This window comes from Tripterygium wilfordii, chromosome 23 (assembly GCF_013401445.1).
Source record: "Tripterygium wilfordii isolate XIE 37 chromosome 23, ASM1340144v1, whole genome shotgun sequence".
NCBI classification, from domain to species: Eukaryota; Viridiplantae; Streptophyta; class Magnoliopsida; order Celastrales; family Celastraceae; genus Tripterygium; species Tripterygium wilfordii.
The window spans coordinates 11,371,691-11,388,180 of record NC_052254.1 but is presented as its reverse complement, the minus strand read 5'-3'; the positions used below and the strand labels follow the sequence as shown (position 1 = coordinate 11,388,180).

Genomic DNA, 16,490 nt, shown 5'->3' with positions numbered 1-16,490 from the left:
TCACGAAAAGACAAATTTGCGTTGGTCCGTAGTTAAGAGAGTATTTTGATTTTTCAATACAAGGGAAAGGAGGTAAGTGTAAAAAAGAAGAGAAGGGAGGGACAGAAAGATAATTTGCCATGAATGAAAATGAAGGGGAGGAATTGTCACGATCGTTGAAAATGGAAAGCGGGAGATTCGAGGATCACGTGACTTGTCTAACAAACTGCTCGCGTGACTTTTTAACTTCCAACTCTGCTTTCTTTTCTTTTCTTTTCCTTTTCTTTGTAGGCCCCTACACCTTACCTCACCTTTGACTCTCTGTTTTTTTTCAAGACCAATTAACTCTACGGTGCATCTATTTATATACTTCTATATTACTAAGTTAAGATCCATAATTTATGATCAACATTATTTATATTCAATTTTTTATTAAATATATTCTATTTTAGTGTATTTTTAAAGGGTTAATAGGATATATTTAATAAAAAACGGAATACAAATAATGTTCATCAATCCTATAGACTTTTCAAATTTCTTGATTCCAATTAATTTTATTCTTTTGATGTGACACTTGATAGTTTTTTTGTCAAATTAATTACAAACTTCTATGGGTTAAAGTTTATAATAATTTTATTTAAAATTAATTTAAACTAATATTCTAATTTCGTTAATACTTTAGTTATTTTCATTAATAAATCCAATAATTTATAATTAATTATTTTAAATTAGTTCTCGTGATCAAAGTTAAAGAGTAATAATTTGTACCATTTTATTAATCTGAATCTAAATTTATAACATATTGAGATACATTCGATATTATACATATTCGATTATAAAATTCAACGTTCATAACTTATGGTCCATTGTGCTGCACATTCATATCTATATATGTCTCATTGCATCATAATAGATGGCATTGGTGGATCTGAGACCAAGGATACCTCCACAAAGTGATTTTGATTGACAAATCCAATACATAGCACACTTTGTTTTTGTGAAAGTTGTGGTGGGAAAGAGCGCAAAGGAAAGAACGTAATGCACTACGCACTGCTAATTAAGATCAAACCAATGTTGTAGTATGATGCAATCAAGTGTCTCATGTCAGACATAGTCATTCAGTGATTCAATGATGCAGACCTCTCTCTCTCAAAAAATGTCAGTGCTTCTTTTATATCAAACACCCTTTCATAACTTCCATATATAGATGCATACTCATCGATGTATGTATTCAACTCTGTAAGCAAATCATACCTTACACGACCCCATGCATTTTGGCCTTCTTCCATCTGTAATGAGCTAGCAATGGCTCAAAAACCACAATTCCCGTCAGCTATGATATTTATCACACAAGTTATAAATTGATGCAAATGAGATGGAAACTGGTCGATATATCTCAGTGAGTCAGGTGTAACTGGAAAATCCTCAGCTACTACATATTCAAATGCAAATGGATTTCGACGAGTTGAGGTGTCAGCCTTTTTCTTAGAGACTGGTCGGCCACATGTCTTATTATTCACCTTTGACTCTACAAGTGAAGTCACTAAAGGGTTAATAATTTCACGTAATTTTCGTAACAACCCAAGCTTACCAGATCGAGACTTTCGTTTGAATTGTTCAGTAAATAATTCCAACTCAACAATGCAACCAAGATCATCATGTTGCATTCCTGTATTCGACATGAAGTCCAACTTTCTCCAGTATGAATCGACAGAAGAAGGAGGAATTGGATGAGCTTGTAGTACGTAATTAGATATTTCATGTGCATAAGATAAACCGTGAGTTAGTCTAATTTGACAGCCATATGTTTGGACATCAAATCCGACGACTTTAGAACGTTACACTTCCTTCATAATATGGTTTAACCATGCAGATGAAACAAACTCCTTTAGTTCATTGAATACCAAAATATTGAAATCATGCTGCACAAAATTTACATTTTTCTCCAACGATGCTTTGATGGCAGTATATTGTCCCTCCAAAAGGTTATGAAAAAATAGCCATACTGATCCAAAATTACCCATCGAATTTCCCATATGCCTTTTCAACTTGGGAGGATTATTAGTCGTTACATACTTTTTTAAAATTGAAGAATATTGGTTTTAATATTAGTTGTTTAATTAAATAAATAAATCGGCTACCAAGCATGGAATATTCTCTTTTTGGAACCCTTTTTTTGGGAGAATCTTGTGCACTAAATTTGGATAGAGACGAGGGCAGATGATATATTTTTGGAAGGACTACGCATTTGTGTCAGAGAGATATGACCAAAGCGGGGGGACTACCAAAAATCTCATGTTAATCCCTGACAGACAACACAGAACAGGTTTCTTGGACTGGACTTGTCCTGTCTACAACAAACACTACAAAAAAAATATGACACTGCCATACCTTTTAAAAGATATAAGGGCAAATGCAATGGTGAAGTGGTATTGGGCCAACAAAGATGTTGTCTTTTGCTGATGTGGCTGTATTGTAAAATGTGTTTTGCTTATGTGGCTGTATTGGGATAAGTGTTTTGCTGATGTGGATGTATTGATATTTGATGTTTTGGTGTAGTTTTGTTGTGGATAATATGGAGGAATGGAATGTTGTTGGGTTGGGTGGAAAGATAAAGTGTGTGGGAAGAAAAAGTGTATAGAAATTTGTGTTTTGCTGATGTGGCTGTATTAGAATACGTGTTTGACTTGACTTTTTGTGTAATAGAGGTGGGACCGGGCCAACAAAAATGTTGGCCCAGCAACCTAAATCCCATTGCATTTGCCCTAATTGGACATATATAACATCCCTGTTTAAATTTATGCCTCCGTTTGAACAGAGACAACATTGGGCTTGTTTGGGAATACTGTGAGGTGTGGTGTGGTGCTGTGAGTTATAAAACTGTGGTGCTATGAGGTGAGTTGGAACGCAAAAAGCTGTTTGGCGCATCACTTTTAAAACTGTGGTGCGGTGCGGTGTGGTGCTGTGAGGTGCGTTTGGCGTATCTAAATTACGGTTATATTAGATGACTAATAATATTAATATAAAATCACTTAATGTTTATATTGTACATTAATCTAAAATAAAATAATTGACCTAATTTGATTACGTAGAACAATTCAACATACATTGTAAGCGTTTGGGAGTGCTGTGAGGTGTGGTGAGGTATTGTGAGGTAAAAAGCTGTGGTGCTGTGAGGTGAGTTGGAACGCAATCACAAAAAACTGTGGTGCTGTGAGGTGTGTTGCAACTTAACGCAATGCAAACGCACTGCCAAACACCCACGTTGTGTTTTTAGCGAAATCGCTATTCAGAATCGCGACACACCCTTTGTTTTAATTTTTTCACATCAATACCGCTGCTGTAAATCAAAATTTTTTTTTTAATAAAGGCAACCATGGGTGAGCGAAAGATCCCTTTTTTTCCCGAACTTTTTGGTGGTGTATATATTTAGTTTAATGTCGCTATTCACAAAAACGACATTATTATGTATGTCGTTTTTTTTTTGTTTGATCTACATAGTCGTTGTTGTAAACAACGGTATTAGTGTACAATTAGAAACAAAGGCGTGCCGCTGTTCAGAACAGCCGCTTTGCTAAAAACAAACATTACCACTATTTTGAATAATGTGATGGTGCTAAACTTTAAAAAAAAAAAAAAAGTGAACGTGGACGTTAGATGCCTAATAAAAAGATACAAGAGTGTCATGCAAAAAAAAAAAAAAAAATCCTCCCCTACGACAAACTACCGATACGATATTCTTAAACCATCCGCATCAGCTATTATTAACCTAATCTCTATATTTACCGTAAAGATTCGCTTTCTACATATTAACTGTTCCACCAACACTTTCGATGAGTGGATGCTCCTGAACCCCACATTTATAGAACCCAACGTCTAAATGAGTGTGTGATTTCATTTATTCATTGTCCAAAGGAGAAACCCATTTGTCAATTATACAAAGCCTGTATTGATATCAACAATTGGAACCAATAAAACTTCAATAATATATCGCATCTTTCCTACTATACATACAAACATACTTGTATAGCAACTGAAAAATAACTGTACAACGGGAAAATATAGGATTCCCCGAATTTCACTAATAAAGTATTGACAGAGCTTATCCCAATCGCGTTTAGGGAATACCTGGTTCACCGCAGAATGCTTCTGGTTCAAATGATCTTGCAGAGTTATCATCGTAAACGCCCGCAATTGCTCTGCCCGCCAACTTCAGAAGCTGAGTAAGAATTCGTTTGGCTTCCATCTATGTTGATGAGGAGAAGAACACAAGCAAACAGTAGTGCACCAAGACTTACTAGAGTGTACTCTAATCTGCTTAGCACAGGCTTCACCTGTTGGAGGAATATGAATCTTATTAAGGAGATTTGTACCGTCTAATAAGTACCGTCAGATTAATATGGGATCTAAAAATTTTTTTTGGGGTTTACTGGGAAGTAACATCAAGGATCTAACATCCAATAAAGCATGCATTATGACAGAAATCAAGCATTTCTTCATAACATAATTGCCATGCACAATCGAAAAACGTAGACCAAGGCAAAGGAAGTAGGGTGCTCAATTTGTTGGAGAATCAAAAAACCTATGCCCCTGCGAAGCATGTATTTGAATCTGCAGCTATGTAGAAGATACAAAGTACACCCCTTGGTGGCTTTACATCTAAATTTCGCTTTTACCTTTCAAAAAAAAAAGATGATTTACCAGAAGAAAGTAAAAAAAACACAAAATCAGATAACCTAAGGAAGCAAGTACAACTGTAGAAGCATCATAAAAACATTTTGGAGCAGGAATGGGAGCACAGATTTTCCCTGTTAATTGTTTTGCCAGGGGATAGACATCAGAGGACCTAGTAATCCTCTAGGACCTCTACTGTAAAAATAAATAACTAAATAATTCCTGTGCACAATGCTCTTGAAGTGGGCGGGGTCGGAGACAGATAGGATATTCGCAGATTTTACCTCTACAAAAAATGTGAATATACTGTTTACAGGAATTGATCATGTGACATCTAGATTGTATCACTGCAATATACGTAGACCTACTAATCCTCTCTAAATAGCGTGAAAACAATTTGTAAGGAATCACTCTGTTAGTTAACAGTAGGCATGTTCTTCACCATCTGATGACCAATTTAAAAACAAAATGCTCCTTGAGAGAGAATTTGCTTACCATATATGAACCGAGAAGCTGATCTCATGCCAAAACTTCAGCAGTCTTCACCCATACCTGTTCAGGAAATTCATTTCAGCCTCCAAAATGACAATTTATCTATACAGCGAAGTAGGCATAATTCTTGAATGCTAAATAGTTTCATTTTTCGTTGGCCAATGGTGGGTTAGCAATTCAATGCTATACGTTCTCGTATTCCCACCAACACCTGAACTTGACAACAAATTTTTATGTTTCTATTTTAGAAGCAGATGATTCAACAAGCTTGATGTATTCATTGGAGGAGATGGCAAAAAACTAAGCCATCTTAAAGAATATTGGGTTGATGAGTCTACGGTTGATTTGAATGCCCATTTCGCATAAACGAGTTTGAGATCGGCATGGACAAACCTTAAGCATTCATAGGTTCATGGTGATAATTTATTAGGATAACCACCAAATATACTAGGAAAAAAATCAAGAACTTAACCCCCATGTATACCAACTTTCTTTACTAAATAGCTATATCTCAAACCAAAATGCAGTCTACTGATACCGGTTGCTTCATCAGGATTGAGTATCGATACGAACTTGAGCATCCATTGTTGACAATCCTTCGACTACTAGCCAACTTACATTAGTACAACTAGGTTTAATCACCAAAAATAAAATAAGAGAGTAAGGAACCCAGAAAAACATTTATGCAAGGAACAAGGATGCATCTAGCTGACTGTTGGAGACTCTACTCTAACCGATTGAATAACAAAATTCAGCAAATACTCTTGAATCTCATCGAACTTTCTAATTTCCTCAACTGAGCAGTAAGAAATAAACAGTAGTCCAATTTAAACAAGAAGAAGAGTAAAAGAGAAAGGTACCTGGCGATCGTACCATCCTGTCTCTTCGTCTGCAACAAGAGAGGGATCGAACCCTCTGTATTTTTTCAGCAACCAAAATTTTTAAATGAAAATGAGACAATAAGCAGAGAAATTACATTCAACTGTGACACTGAGCAACCGATTCCCCACATAAGCCCAACCCAAATACATCCTCACAACCACAAGATTCACACTCGACGCGGCTTCCAATACTCGTTTCAACGGCTCCGACACTGAATCGGCCCCCACCGCGCCGAACCAAGTCACTGGTAGCCCGATAAAGATTGCGAAAGAAGCCCCATTAACGAACAACCGAGAGCAGTACTCAACCATGTCGCCTGAGGCCCACGAGAAGGGAAAGGAGGTGGAGAGTTGGTACTCGTTTATCGGCTGCTGGTCGACTGGATCAGGGCACTCGGTTTCTGGAGGACTGTTGCTATCATTTTTGGATGTTGCCAAGGGTGTTTTAGGACTTACACGGTAGAGGTGGTGATGGAAGAGTCTGGTCGTTGAGGAAGAGAAGAGGAGCGATGATGGTGGTGGTTTGGGTAAGAGGTGAAGCAGGACATTAGCCATGGTGTTCCTGTTCTGCGCTTGATCACCCTTTCCAAATGAGAGATTTTCTCACCTTGTCTCTACTGGGATGTTCAACTTGTTCGTGATAACTTTTAGCGCAAATTTATTCACAATGACCCTTAGCGCAAAGAGTGAATTCAAATATCATAATTATTTTCATTTTTTTAATTTACGAAATAAATCCTTACTCAGGCCCAACCGCAAATGTTAAAGATTTACCAATCAATTATCCGATAAACAGTTGAGTTGGGTGACAGAATTCTACGTTACGGGGAAAAAAATATATAAAGAGTTTGGAAACACAATTTTGTTCTTTTCTGCTTCTTACTTTCACTTTTCCTTGGTTTTGTTTCACAATTAACTGCAGAGATCAGTTGTTTACAATTCCAGAGTTGAGGATTTCTCACCCAACAAGGCCTCTACAGAGCAATAACTCAAGGATTATTCTTTCTTTTCTTTTTCTTTTCTTTTGACTTTCTTACATGTAAGGTTTCACAATTACCCTATTTCATACAAAGTAAAACAATTTTCCAATGGTACCCTCCACTGCAGTTGTGCAGTTGTTTGATAGGAGGATCTCCACTCTGTTCTGTTCTGAATAGGTTGTGCTGAATTCCCACTTCGAATGAACCAACACAGCCATATCTGCACAAAGGTGAAAAAACTTCCAGCTGCTCTGGCTCTTCGAGCCCAGAAACAACTATTTTAACTACTATTACAAACAGGGGTGCTCCACTTGATCTGCAGAGTTTTTCCCATCAACCAGTAGATTTAGAAGACGACGAAGACGAGACATGAGCTGAGTGAAGGAAGGCCGTAAATGTGGCTCCCTACAGGCAGAACAAGTTAGCAAGTTTAAACATAAACAAGAATAATCTGCAAGATCAACTTGGAGTAGCCCATTTAAACAGGTTTTACGCTACTTTTCATTTGAGTGGCTCCTTTTTCACCCCCAATTTTTTAGCATAAAGTTTACTAGTCTGCCCGATTATCTTTTCAGTTGAAATTGGAAACAAATGTCAGATGCAAATATATACCAGCCTACAACTTACGTTTGCCAGCATTCACGCATTATCTGTCCAATTACTGGATGGACATCATCTGGAATTTCGAGACGCCTGTTCTGGAATCCAACAGCTCCAACAACCTGCATTGGGTTCAATCCTTCCCAAGGGATTCGACACGTAGCCAACTCCCACAATATTACACCAAAGCTGTAGACATCACATCTGCAAGGAGCGGAGTGTTCACACTTGCAAATGAACACAAGCACAAATGTATATGCACAATCAAAGTACACTTACTTCTCATTTGCTGGTTCATTCCTTAGAACTTCTGGTGCCATCCATTCAGGCTGCAACCCAGAAGCAATTCTCAGTGTTTGTTTTTCAAATCAAAATGGTACTTATTTTTGCAGTGACAACAGATATAATGGAGTAAAGTTGTAAGACGAAAGCCATAAAAAAACTTTAACAAGCTTACAGTTCCAGCAGCAGACTTTGAGGACAAAAAGGTATGGTGCTTCATACGTGACAACCCAAAATCACAGACCTGCAGGAGAAATAGAGAGTTAAACCAACTGATTTCCATGGCATAATAATGATGATGATGATCATATCCACAATCAGGGATGAATCAAGTGCCTGAAGTGGTTTGACCAGACCTTTACAACCCAATTTTTATCAACAAGGAGATTGGGCGACTTCAAATCTCGATGGACAATTGTAGGATGGCTTGTGTGCAAGTAATTCATTCCCTTAGCCTGGAGGCAAAAAAAAAAAAAAACTGAGCATATTACTTGATAGGAAAAGAAAAAAAAATATAGAAAGAACTAAATGAAACAATTGATTAAAAGGAGAAATTAACAATTTCCGGTCTGTACCACATCAACAGCCATACGCAATCGTCTTCTTTCATCAAGTTGAGAATTTGAACGATGGAGCAACCTATATAAACTTCCCCTGCAAATTACAAATGAAGAAGCAAGACCAAACAAATGAAGTTACTAATTTAATAATTCACTCGTTATTCCACATTCAAGACAGTTAAGAGTTAAGACAGATATTGGAGCAATGTATTAAGGCTTTCATAATTGCAACACGGGGAAACCAAAATAAACTCCATAAGTTCATCAGTTAACACCTTGCAGTTAGGGCACCATGTTATGCATATTGGTGCAAACATGGTGCACATGGTAAATCAAAATGATGATTCACTCCCCAAGGTACAGCAGATTCATGAACATTAATACAAAATGTTGTAGACGTGTATGATCCATTTCTTATTTGAAAAATAAAAGCAAGGAAAAAAATTAGTTATAGTTCATTTACAATTTTACATATCATTAGCAAAATTAACCTGGGAAGAAATTCTGTCAGTATTGAAAAATGTGGTGGACGAGTAACTGCTCCCATGAACAGAACAACATTTGGATGCCTTAGCCTTAACATGATTTCAACCTGCATAAAGCAGCCAGCAGGGATCTAATTTAAGTATTTAACTATTAACAAAAAGCAAATTCAGTGGAATTGTATCTGCCATTAATAGTCAACATCTGATTTAGAAATTCATACAAGTCTTGCTGCTTTGAGAAATTAAATTCAAATTTAGAAAACACAGAAAAAAATACAAGTTTGAAGTGACTGTAGATAAGATTGATCAGAATTAGTATTACTTACTTCAAAAAGATAACTGTTACTTACTTCACATTTAAATTGATCCAGTGCATCACCAGAGAAATCTTGATCTAAAAATTTCTTCACAGCAACTTCCTGCAAGGCATAACCAGTCATACGAAACAGACAAAATAGCAACAATATATACACACACACATAATCATCATCACCATCATCGAATCTTTTGTCTCTAACAGCTTGGGGTTGCCTACATGAATTCATAAGAGAAATAAGTCTAAGTCGTTACTTCACAGTCCTATTTAGAGGTGTATTGTCCAATAATTCTATAAAGCCCATATACTTTCTTATTCGCTTACATCCATTTCTTTTTGGTTTCTATGCTTCTATTATATGTATATTCCAAATCCAAATGCCATCACTAAATTTGATTAGTAATTATTCCATCGGAATTTTTACCAACAACCACCTTTCACAATGCTATCCAAAGGCAGCATACAGCACTAATATATAAGTACCAAAGGCAGCATGTATAATATAGTAAACCCACCAAAGTTACCATAACAAACATCTAGAATTGAGGCACCAATCAATGTCAGCACAGGCAACTTATGATTCCACACCATCCAACCCCAAAAGCCAAAAACCCTTGTAAAAGACATTAAAGAAAGAAGGGTCCTCTTTGTCCACCAAAGAATACGCATTAGAAAGAAGAAGATGAACAAATGATTAATCTAACATGTTAAAAGGTTAACTTACAGTGCCATTCCAATCTGCACAGTAAACCTCGCCATATGAACCTGCATGATAAGAAGTCCAGTAAAATCTTCAACACACCATATTTAAGTAAGCATCAGATTCTACAACTACATAGATCTAGTTTTCAACAAATTAAATAATAATAGTAATAGTAATAATACATAACAAGCGAACACATGACCCAATAGTAGAGTTGTAGAGCTGCAACCTAGAGGTCACATGTTCAATTTCTGGAAACAATCTCGCCACATATTATGTGGGGTAAGGTCTCCATATTTCTTGTATGTCCCCAACCCCACCCACTGCAGGAGTCTTGTGCACGGGAGTTGTTTACCTAATAATAATTCACAAGTCTCAAATTTAACTAAAGAAAAAGGCTTCAAATGAGATGGCAAATTTTCACATCTCTTTAACCAAAAAGAGAGACCATGATATAATAACTTAGCAAACTGATGAACATATTGAGGTTTGTCGTCATGTTCAATAGAAAGTTCCAGAAACTACAGTTGTAATCAAATAAACAGCTTTTGCCTACATGATTGTACAGACCACCAGGCTTGTCTGGGTGGACTATCAACTAGACAAATTGAACATATAGATGATCAAAAGCAAAGGAGTTCTAGCAGCACCACCAACCCTCCAAGAGGTCAAGCTTGAGCATAGATCAAAACTTCGCTAATATTACAGAGCAATGACCATTAATTTCCTTTACAGAACAAAAACCTAGGAAAACTTCTTTCAATATCTCCTGATGAAGTGTAAGCAGAAATGTCCAGTAAGCAATTATTGAAATAACTACAATAACTACATTGAGCAAATGACTAGTTGATAAATTACCCAGAAATCTTGACCCACGTACCATCTTTTCCTTTCCATTTAAGCTGCTCAAAAGCCTAGCAATGTCCTATGACCTATTGCCTTCCAATGTCCCATGACTTATTGCCATCCAATAAGCAGGACGAGAAATCATGATATATGGTCTTCAATAATTTTTTTATGTGGTCTTCAATAATTGGCGCCTAAATGACTTTTACTTTATCTTTTTAATGTCCGTAGTAGCTCTCATCAACTAGTAGTTAGTACTGTTCAGATCTGAACTCTCAGTAGTAATTCATCACAACTCTTTACTAGAGACCAAGAGATTATTAGCATCAACGCACCCACCGCCAAAGTCCTTTTACGAAAATCGCAAATATGAGCATTGTTCTAAGTTTCTAACATAAATATTACGAATATATATTACCAGCTTCATCCTAATTCAACCTTGCCATAGAACAAGTACTATGCGTCAAATTTAAAACCAAGCCACAGCCATGCAAAAAGACTGCTACCAGTTCATATTCATGACCTAAATATTTACAAATTCTGCTAGATGCTGAAATGGAATTACATCACAAATGTTAACAGTATACCAGGCAGTCTATAATTAAGCAGAATCAGAGCCAGATAAAAAGTTTGCTAAAGTACGTCATATTTTTGCTACTAGCTGCTCCTTAAATACCAAGATCAAGAACCAGGAGTGGGTCCACTAACTACCGCAGAAAAAACAAACAATGAAATTTGCACCAAATCTAAGTTTCAGGGTGTTCCTTGGAATTTCAATGTGAAGTCATGAATTTGTCCGTCCTGGTCTACATATTTTACCAGAAAAAATAGTTGTTTCAAGACATTATCTCATGTATCACATAGAATCATAGATTAGGAATAAGCAGATGCACATATAAAAGTACAAGCAGCAGGCATTATTCAAAAAGTTTAAGAATGCAACACAGGAAGTGAGAAAATTCAAGTACTCAGATCTTAGCACCACAATTGATAATATAGTGCAAATTACCAAAAGTACATTCAACTTCTACAAAACTGAATAGATTCAGAATGAAGAAACCATACCAATGCCAATTCGTTCACCAATCTGCAGATCTTCCCATGGGATTTCCCATTCCGCAACCTCCCCCAGCATTGGGTTTACCCGCTCATAGTAGCAATCACGAGCAATATTCATACAATTGTTTGATGTTCCTATCAATTTTGAAGCAGATTCGTTGCCCAATTCCATATCATTGTAAGTCTCTCCCATCTTCACTTGACATTGCTGTTTATCTTCAATGGCTAAGACATCCTCAAATTGTCTTTGGCAAGAGTCAATTGCAGAAGATAGAAGAGACTCAAAATTTTGTTTCTCACATAAATCCCTAGAAATCATTCCATGTGGATTAACAGGACCTGCATTTACGCACATAGCATCAATCGGCCTTTCTTCACTAGTTTCTTTTCTAACAATAACAAATCCTTCGCTTGTAGTATCAGAAAGAAAAGACATATTAGACCCAAGTGCATGTGTTTCCAACTGGTTTCGTATCCCATCAAAACGATCTGATGACTGATGCTTATAATCTAATCCAGCATTGTTCAAATGTGTCACTTGAGTTGACGATGCAAGAAATTGATCATTGAATGATGATAGATTGGCAGGATTACATTGAACCCCATCATCTACATGTCCAGGCAATTTCTGTTCAATCAACTCCAGAGGACTAATACCCGAAAATAGATCTGGAGGAGGTGATGCACCACTTTCTAACAAGACAGCATGGAGCTTTTGTGCAAATTCAGGATTCTTTGCAGCACTGATGACATATTTGGAAACACTCTTTGCCTTCATCTTTTGAGCAGATGATGGTTTCCTAGAGCTGCCTGATGGGCTTTCAAATGATTTAGAGACTGATAAAAGAGGCTCACTCAAGTCGTGCTCAAGTCTCTCATTTGTGCTTTTTTCAACTTTCCTGTCATCCTCATTTGTCCTATCGTCAACCAATAATGCCTCCTCCAGGCTCGAGCTGCCAACACCAGAGACTCTATCAGGTGTAGGTAAGACTTCTAGATTTCCAGTTCCTTCTTCATGCGACAAACAAGACACTCCTGATCTATCTGTAGGACTCATAAAGCCTCTTGTGTCCAAGCCAATATTTGTGAGAATACTGCTGGGTACCTCAGCCGGAATTAGAGTACCGGGAGCACCCATTAGATCGATAATGTACTCACTGCCCCAATTAACAGAAGATTACATTAGTTTTGAAGGGTCTTGATAATGATGCAAACAATAAAGTCTAGAAGAAGGCTCGTCTTACTATTCACAAGGGAACCCAAATACCAGTACTGCAGTTTTTAATGGTCTAGAATGTACCCATAGTATGCAAAATGAAAATACAACTTACATTGCTACAAAAATAAAATTTCAGAGCTGATGTCATTATTGAACAATAGGTAAAGATCATCACCTTCCATTAGCAATTCTAATCAAATTGACAGCTCCATCATCAGTGCCAGTATAGTAGCTGCCCTTGACCAGCATACATGGAAGATTAATTTTATCAGCTAGCACCTAGCATCAGAGGTAGGCATAAATTATTGTCAGCCATTAGTGCTCATCCCTAGAAGTAAAAAACAGTAAAACATAAGACGAAAAAAAAGGTAACAGACAATGGAAAATATTTAACAATTTAAACAACCTAAAGCACTTCCAACATCAATATTGTCTATACATTCTAATGGGACACTTTTGACTTCTGAAAGCAAGGAAAGGGAGTGAGAAACCTTAAAAAGCAAGGCCCTGTGCCGTGAAAGTCCGATATCAAGACATCCAAGGGGAAGAATAATTGTATTCAGTGCATTCCGCAACTCATAACTTCTGATAGTCCACCTTCGCAACATTTCATCTGCATCACCAACTGGACCACCCATTCTGTCAACAACAATATTGGCAATTTTCTGAATTAAGTTACTTAAAGCTTGCCCGTGCTCAGAAACCCTGCTGTCCATGTACATGATATACACTTTCCTCTCAAGCTCTCGTAGTTCAGGGTCAAGTGAACGGTTCACTAAAACGACTTCATAATCAACATTATCTCTAACCGATATAGCTTGAAGATCCACCAATATAGGCATCTGGCCTTGCATAACAGGGTTTGAGGCAATGCCATATACGTCATAAAAGCCGTTCATCACTTTTTCATCATAATTTACCACGTTGTAGCTCTACAATGTATATACAAAAATTAGTTGTAAATCATCTTTCTGATCACGAAAAGAAACAATAAAGTCTTCATGTGACAAATAAAAAAGTAACAAAAAAAATTAAGTTCCATCTCCTAAATTTGGAAGAGCAGAGCTACGATTCTAAATATGGAACTGCATCAGTGAAGCAAATAAGTTTTATACCCAAAGAAACTGCACAGGTAATATACTGCTTCAATGTAAGATGTACATACATTTCTTTTTAAGTGACATATATAAAGGCAGAGATATTCCATGATTAATTATAGAGATGAGGTCCTTCAATCAACATAGAATTGTGTTATCTGAGCTCCTAGAACAACTCAAAATACTTTCAGCTACTGCACAAGTAACCCAACCACGACAAAGGGACTGAACTAAAGAAGATGGATATTGAACATTCAGCAGCTGCAAATACCCTAATTCATGAATTGAATCAAACTCGATAGGCGAGTATGTGACTATAGATGACAATACAAGCTGTATTTAGACAATATTTCAAAACTACTTAAGTAATGCATTAATTACACAACTGAGAATCCCGCATTGATCAATACCATATTTAGAGGGAAGAAAATTAACTTTACAGTCACGGAGCAAACCAATACACTGTCATTCCTTCCCACAACATGCTATTGATACCGTCAAGAATAATCCAATTAATCTAACTACAAGATTACTCTACTAGTCCCCTTATCAAATGCCAATTAAAATTTGATTCGCCCAATAAGAGGCAATAAAACGAAACAAGATCGGAAAAGTCAAAAACCTAACCAGTACACCACGATGCATTGAAACGACAAGACAAACGACACGGGCACCTACCCAATACCGAAGCGACATAAACTCCACGAGGGCATCAGTGCCGGCAACTGAGGCAGTGCAGCCGAGACTTATGCGCTTGGCGGCGTCGATCTGGACCGAGTCCGGATCCTTCCCCGCATCGGGATCCGATGCGCTGATTGCCAGAGCCAACTGCACCTGAAACTCCTCCTCAAGAAAATTGAAATCAAGTCCTCCATCCCTGCCTGCGGTCCGATCCCCACTCCCCGATTCAACGGCATCGATTGTCCCCACCGATGAAGGAGAATACGAAGTTGTCGGCGACGCTGATGTGGACGACAAAGCGGATGGATTAATCGGGTTCGTACTGCGTCGGGGCTCGCCCAGTCGCTGATGCTCGTTGAGTCCTCCACCGATGTGAAGTTTTCTGAGTAGATGTTTCATTTTCGACATCGATCATCAACAATTACCTTTACCTTTCTCCTCGACAAAGTTTTTCTTCAGGTCGCCTCGCTCTCGCTGGTACTACTGGCTTAACCTACGCCCACTAGTAACAAAGGCAGATTCGCTTAACCTGCGCACTCTTCTTCGTCAAGCTACCACCACCTGAGATGCTTAAATAACCGTTCGCCCATTCCCTCCAATGTACTCTCTCTCGCTGTTTTTTATGTACAATTTTACTGTACAGCGTATTTACAACTCATTTCATCATGACCGTCCAAATTAATTTACTTGTGTTGATTGGTTGATGGAAGGCATCCAACGGTTGTGATCTTGTTATTTTTATACCGAATTTTCTTTTTGAAATACCGTTGAATAATATGTTTTTCGTTGGAATCGAACCTTTAGTACAGATATATCTAAATCAGTCGATTACCAAGCGAACCACCTCTCGTTGATCATTATTAAAATGTTGGAGCTCAAATAATTTCAAGTGCATGGATTATCATCTTAATCTAAACAAAATTATTTATACTTAAGCGATGTTTTTATGGTGACGAAAATCTATACACAAAACTAAGAAATAGAAAATCATTTATCGAGAATAAATTATTTCATTTCGAACATTTAAGTTCAATTATTCGTATTAACACCTTATAATTTGTCAAAATATTTAAAAAGAGTAGGATGATCCAAATATCGGAGTTTAAATTCAAAAGAAAAGAGTTGACATTGAGATTAGTAGAAAAACTATTTACTCCTATTTCTTCAAGAGGTGGGTTGATTAATGGCATTGATAATTTCATATAAACGAGTCAGGAACCACCGTGTAATACGCGAGAAAAGTGTGGAGAAAAATACGAATTTTAAGTTTTAACAAATATAATATATAAAATTAATTTTTTCAATATATATATATAATTATTATAATCAAGATAGTGTTACTATATATATTTAAATTACCATACAAAATACGTATATTTATATTTTTTATTTTCGTCCCATATGCAACTGAGCTCCGTTTGGAGTAAATGATAAGTATCCGTATAAAATAAAATTATCCTTTAAATGATGTTTATAAGGTGTTTGCATGAAATTTAAGAAACTCACACGTGAGTGATCCCTCACTTTATTTAAAATGAGAGATCCATCTAACACCATTCATTATATGTAAGTATGGTCCCTACACGTGAATGGTGTTAGATGGATCCCGCACTTTAAATAAAGTGTGAGATCCCGC

The 16,490-nt window shown here is 36.9% G+C and overlaps 1 protein-coding gene and 1 pseudogene across 2 annotated transcripts; both read right to left on the bottom strand.

The window, feature by feature from the left end:
* Positions 1-3,892: 3,892 nt before the first annotated feature.
* On the bottom strand, positions 3,893-6,743 carry LOC119993126 (annotated as a pseudogene).
* Positions 6,744-7,001: 258 nt separating this feature from the next.
* LOC119993125 (serine/threonine-protein kinase EDR1-like) lies at positions 7,002-15,452 on the bottom strand. Of its 2 annotated transcripts, none has more exons than XM_038840071.1 (13): positions 14,852-15,452; positions 13,568-14,008; positions 13,252-13,355; positions 11,864-13,014; positions 9,974-10,014; positions 9,260-9,352; positions 8,940-9,040; positions 8,464-8,542; positions 8,245-8,343; positions 8,064-8,132; positions 7,886-7,935; positions 7,634-7,810; positions 7,002-7,411 (listed from the first exon to the last, which is right to left on the bottom strand). In XM_038840071.1, exons 1-13 carry the CDS (start codon positions 15,260-15,262, stop codon positions 7,297-7,299), a joined length of 2,931 nt encoding a protein of 976 aa, XP_038695999.1. In that variant the 5' UTR covers positions 15,263-15,452; the 3' UTR covers positions 7,002-7,296. The 2 variants fall into 2 exon arrangements, with proteins under 2 accessions (XP_038695999.1, XP_038696000.1); XM_038840072.1 differs by having other exon boundaries at positions 9,284-9,352.
* Positions 15,453-16,490: the final 1,038 nt, after the last annotated feature.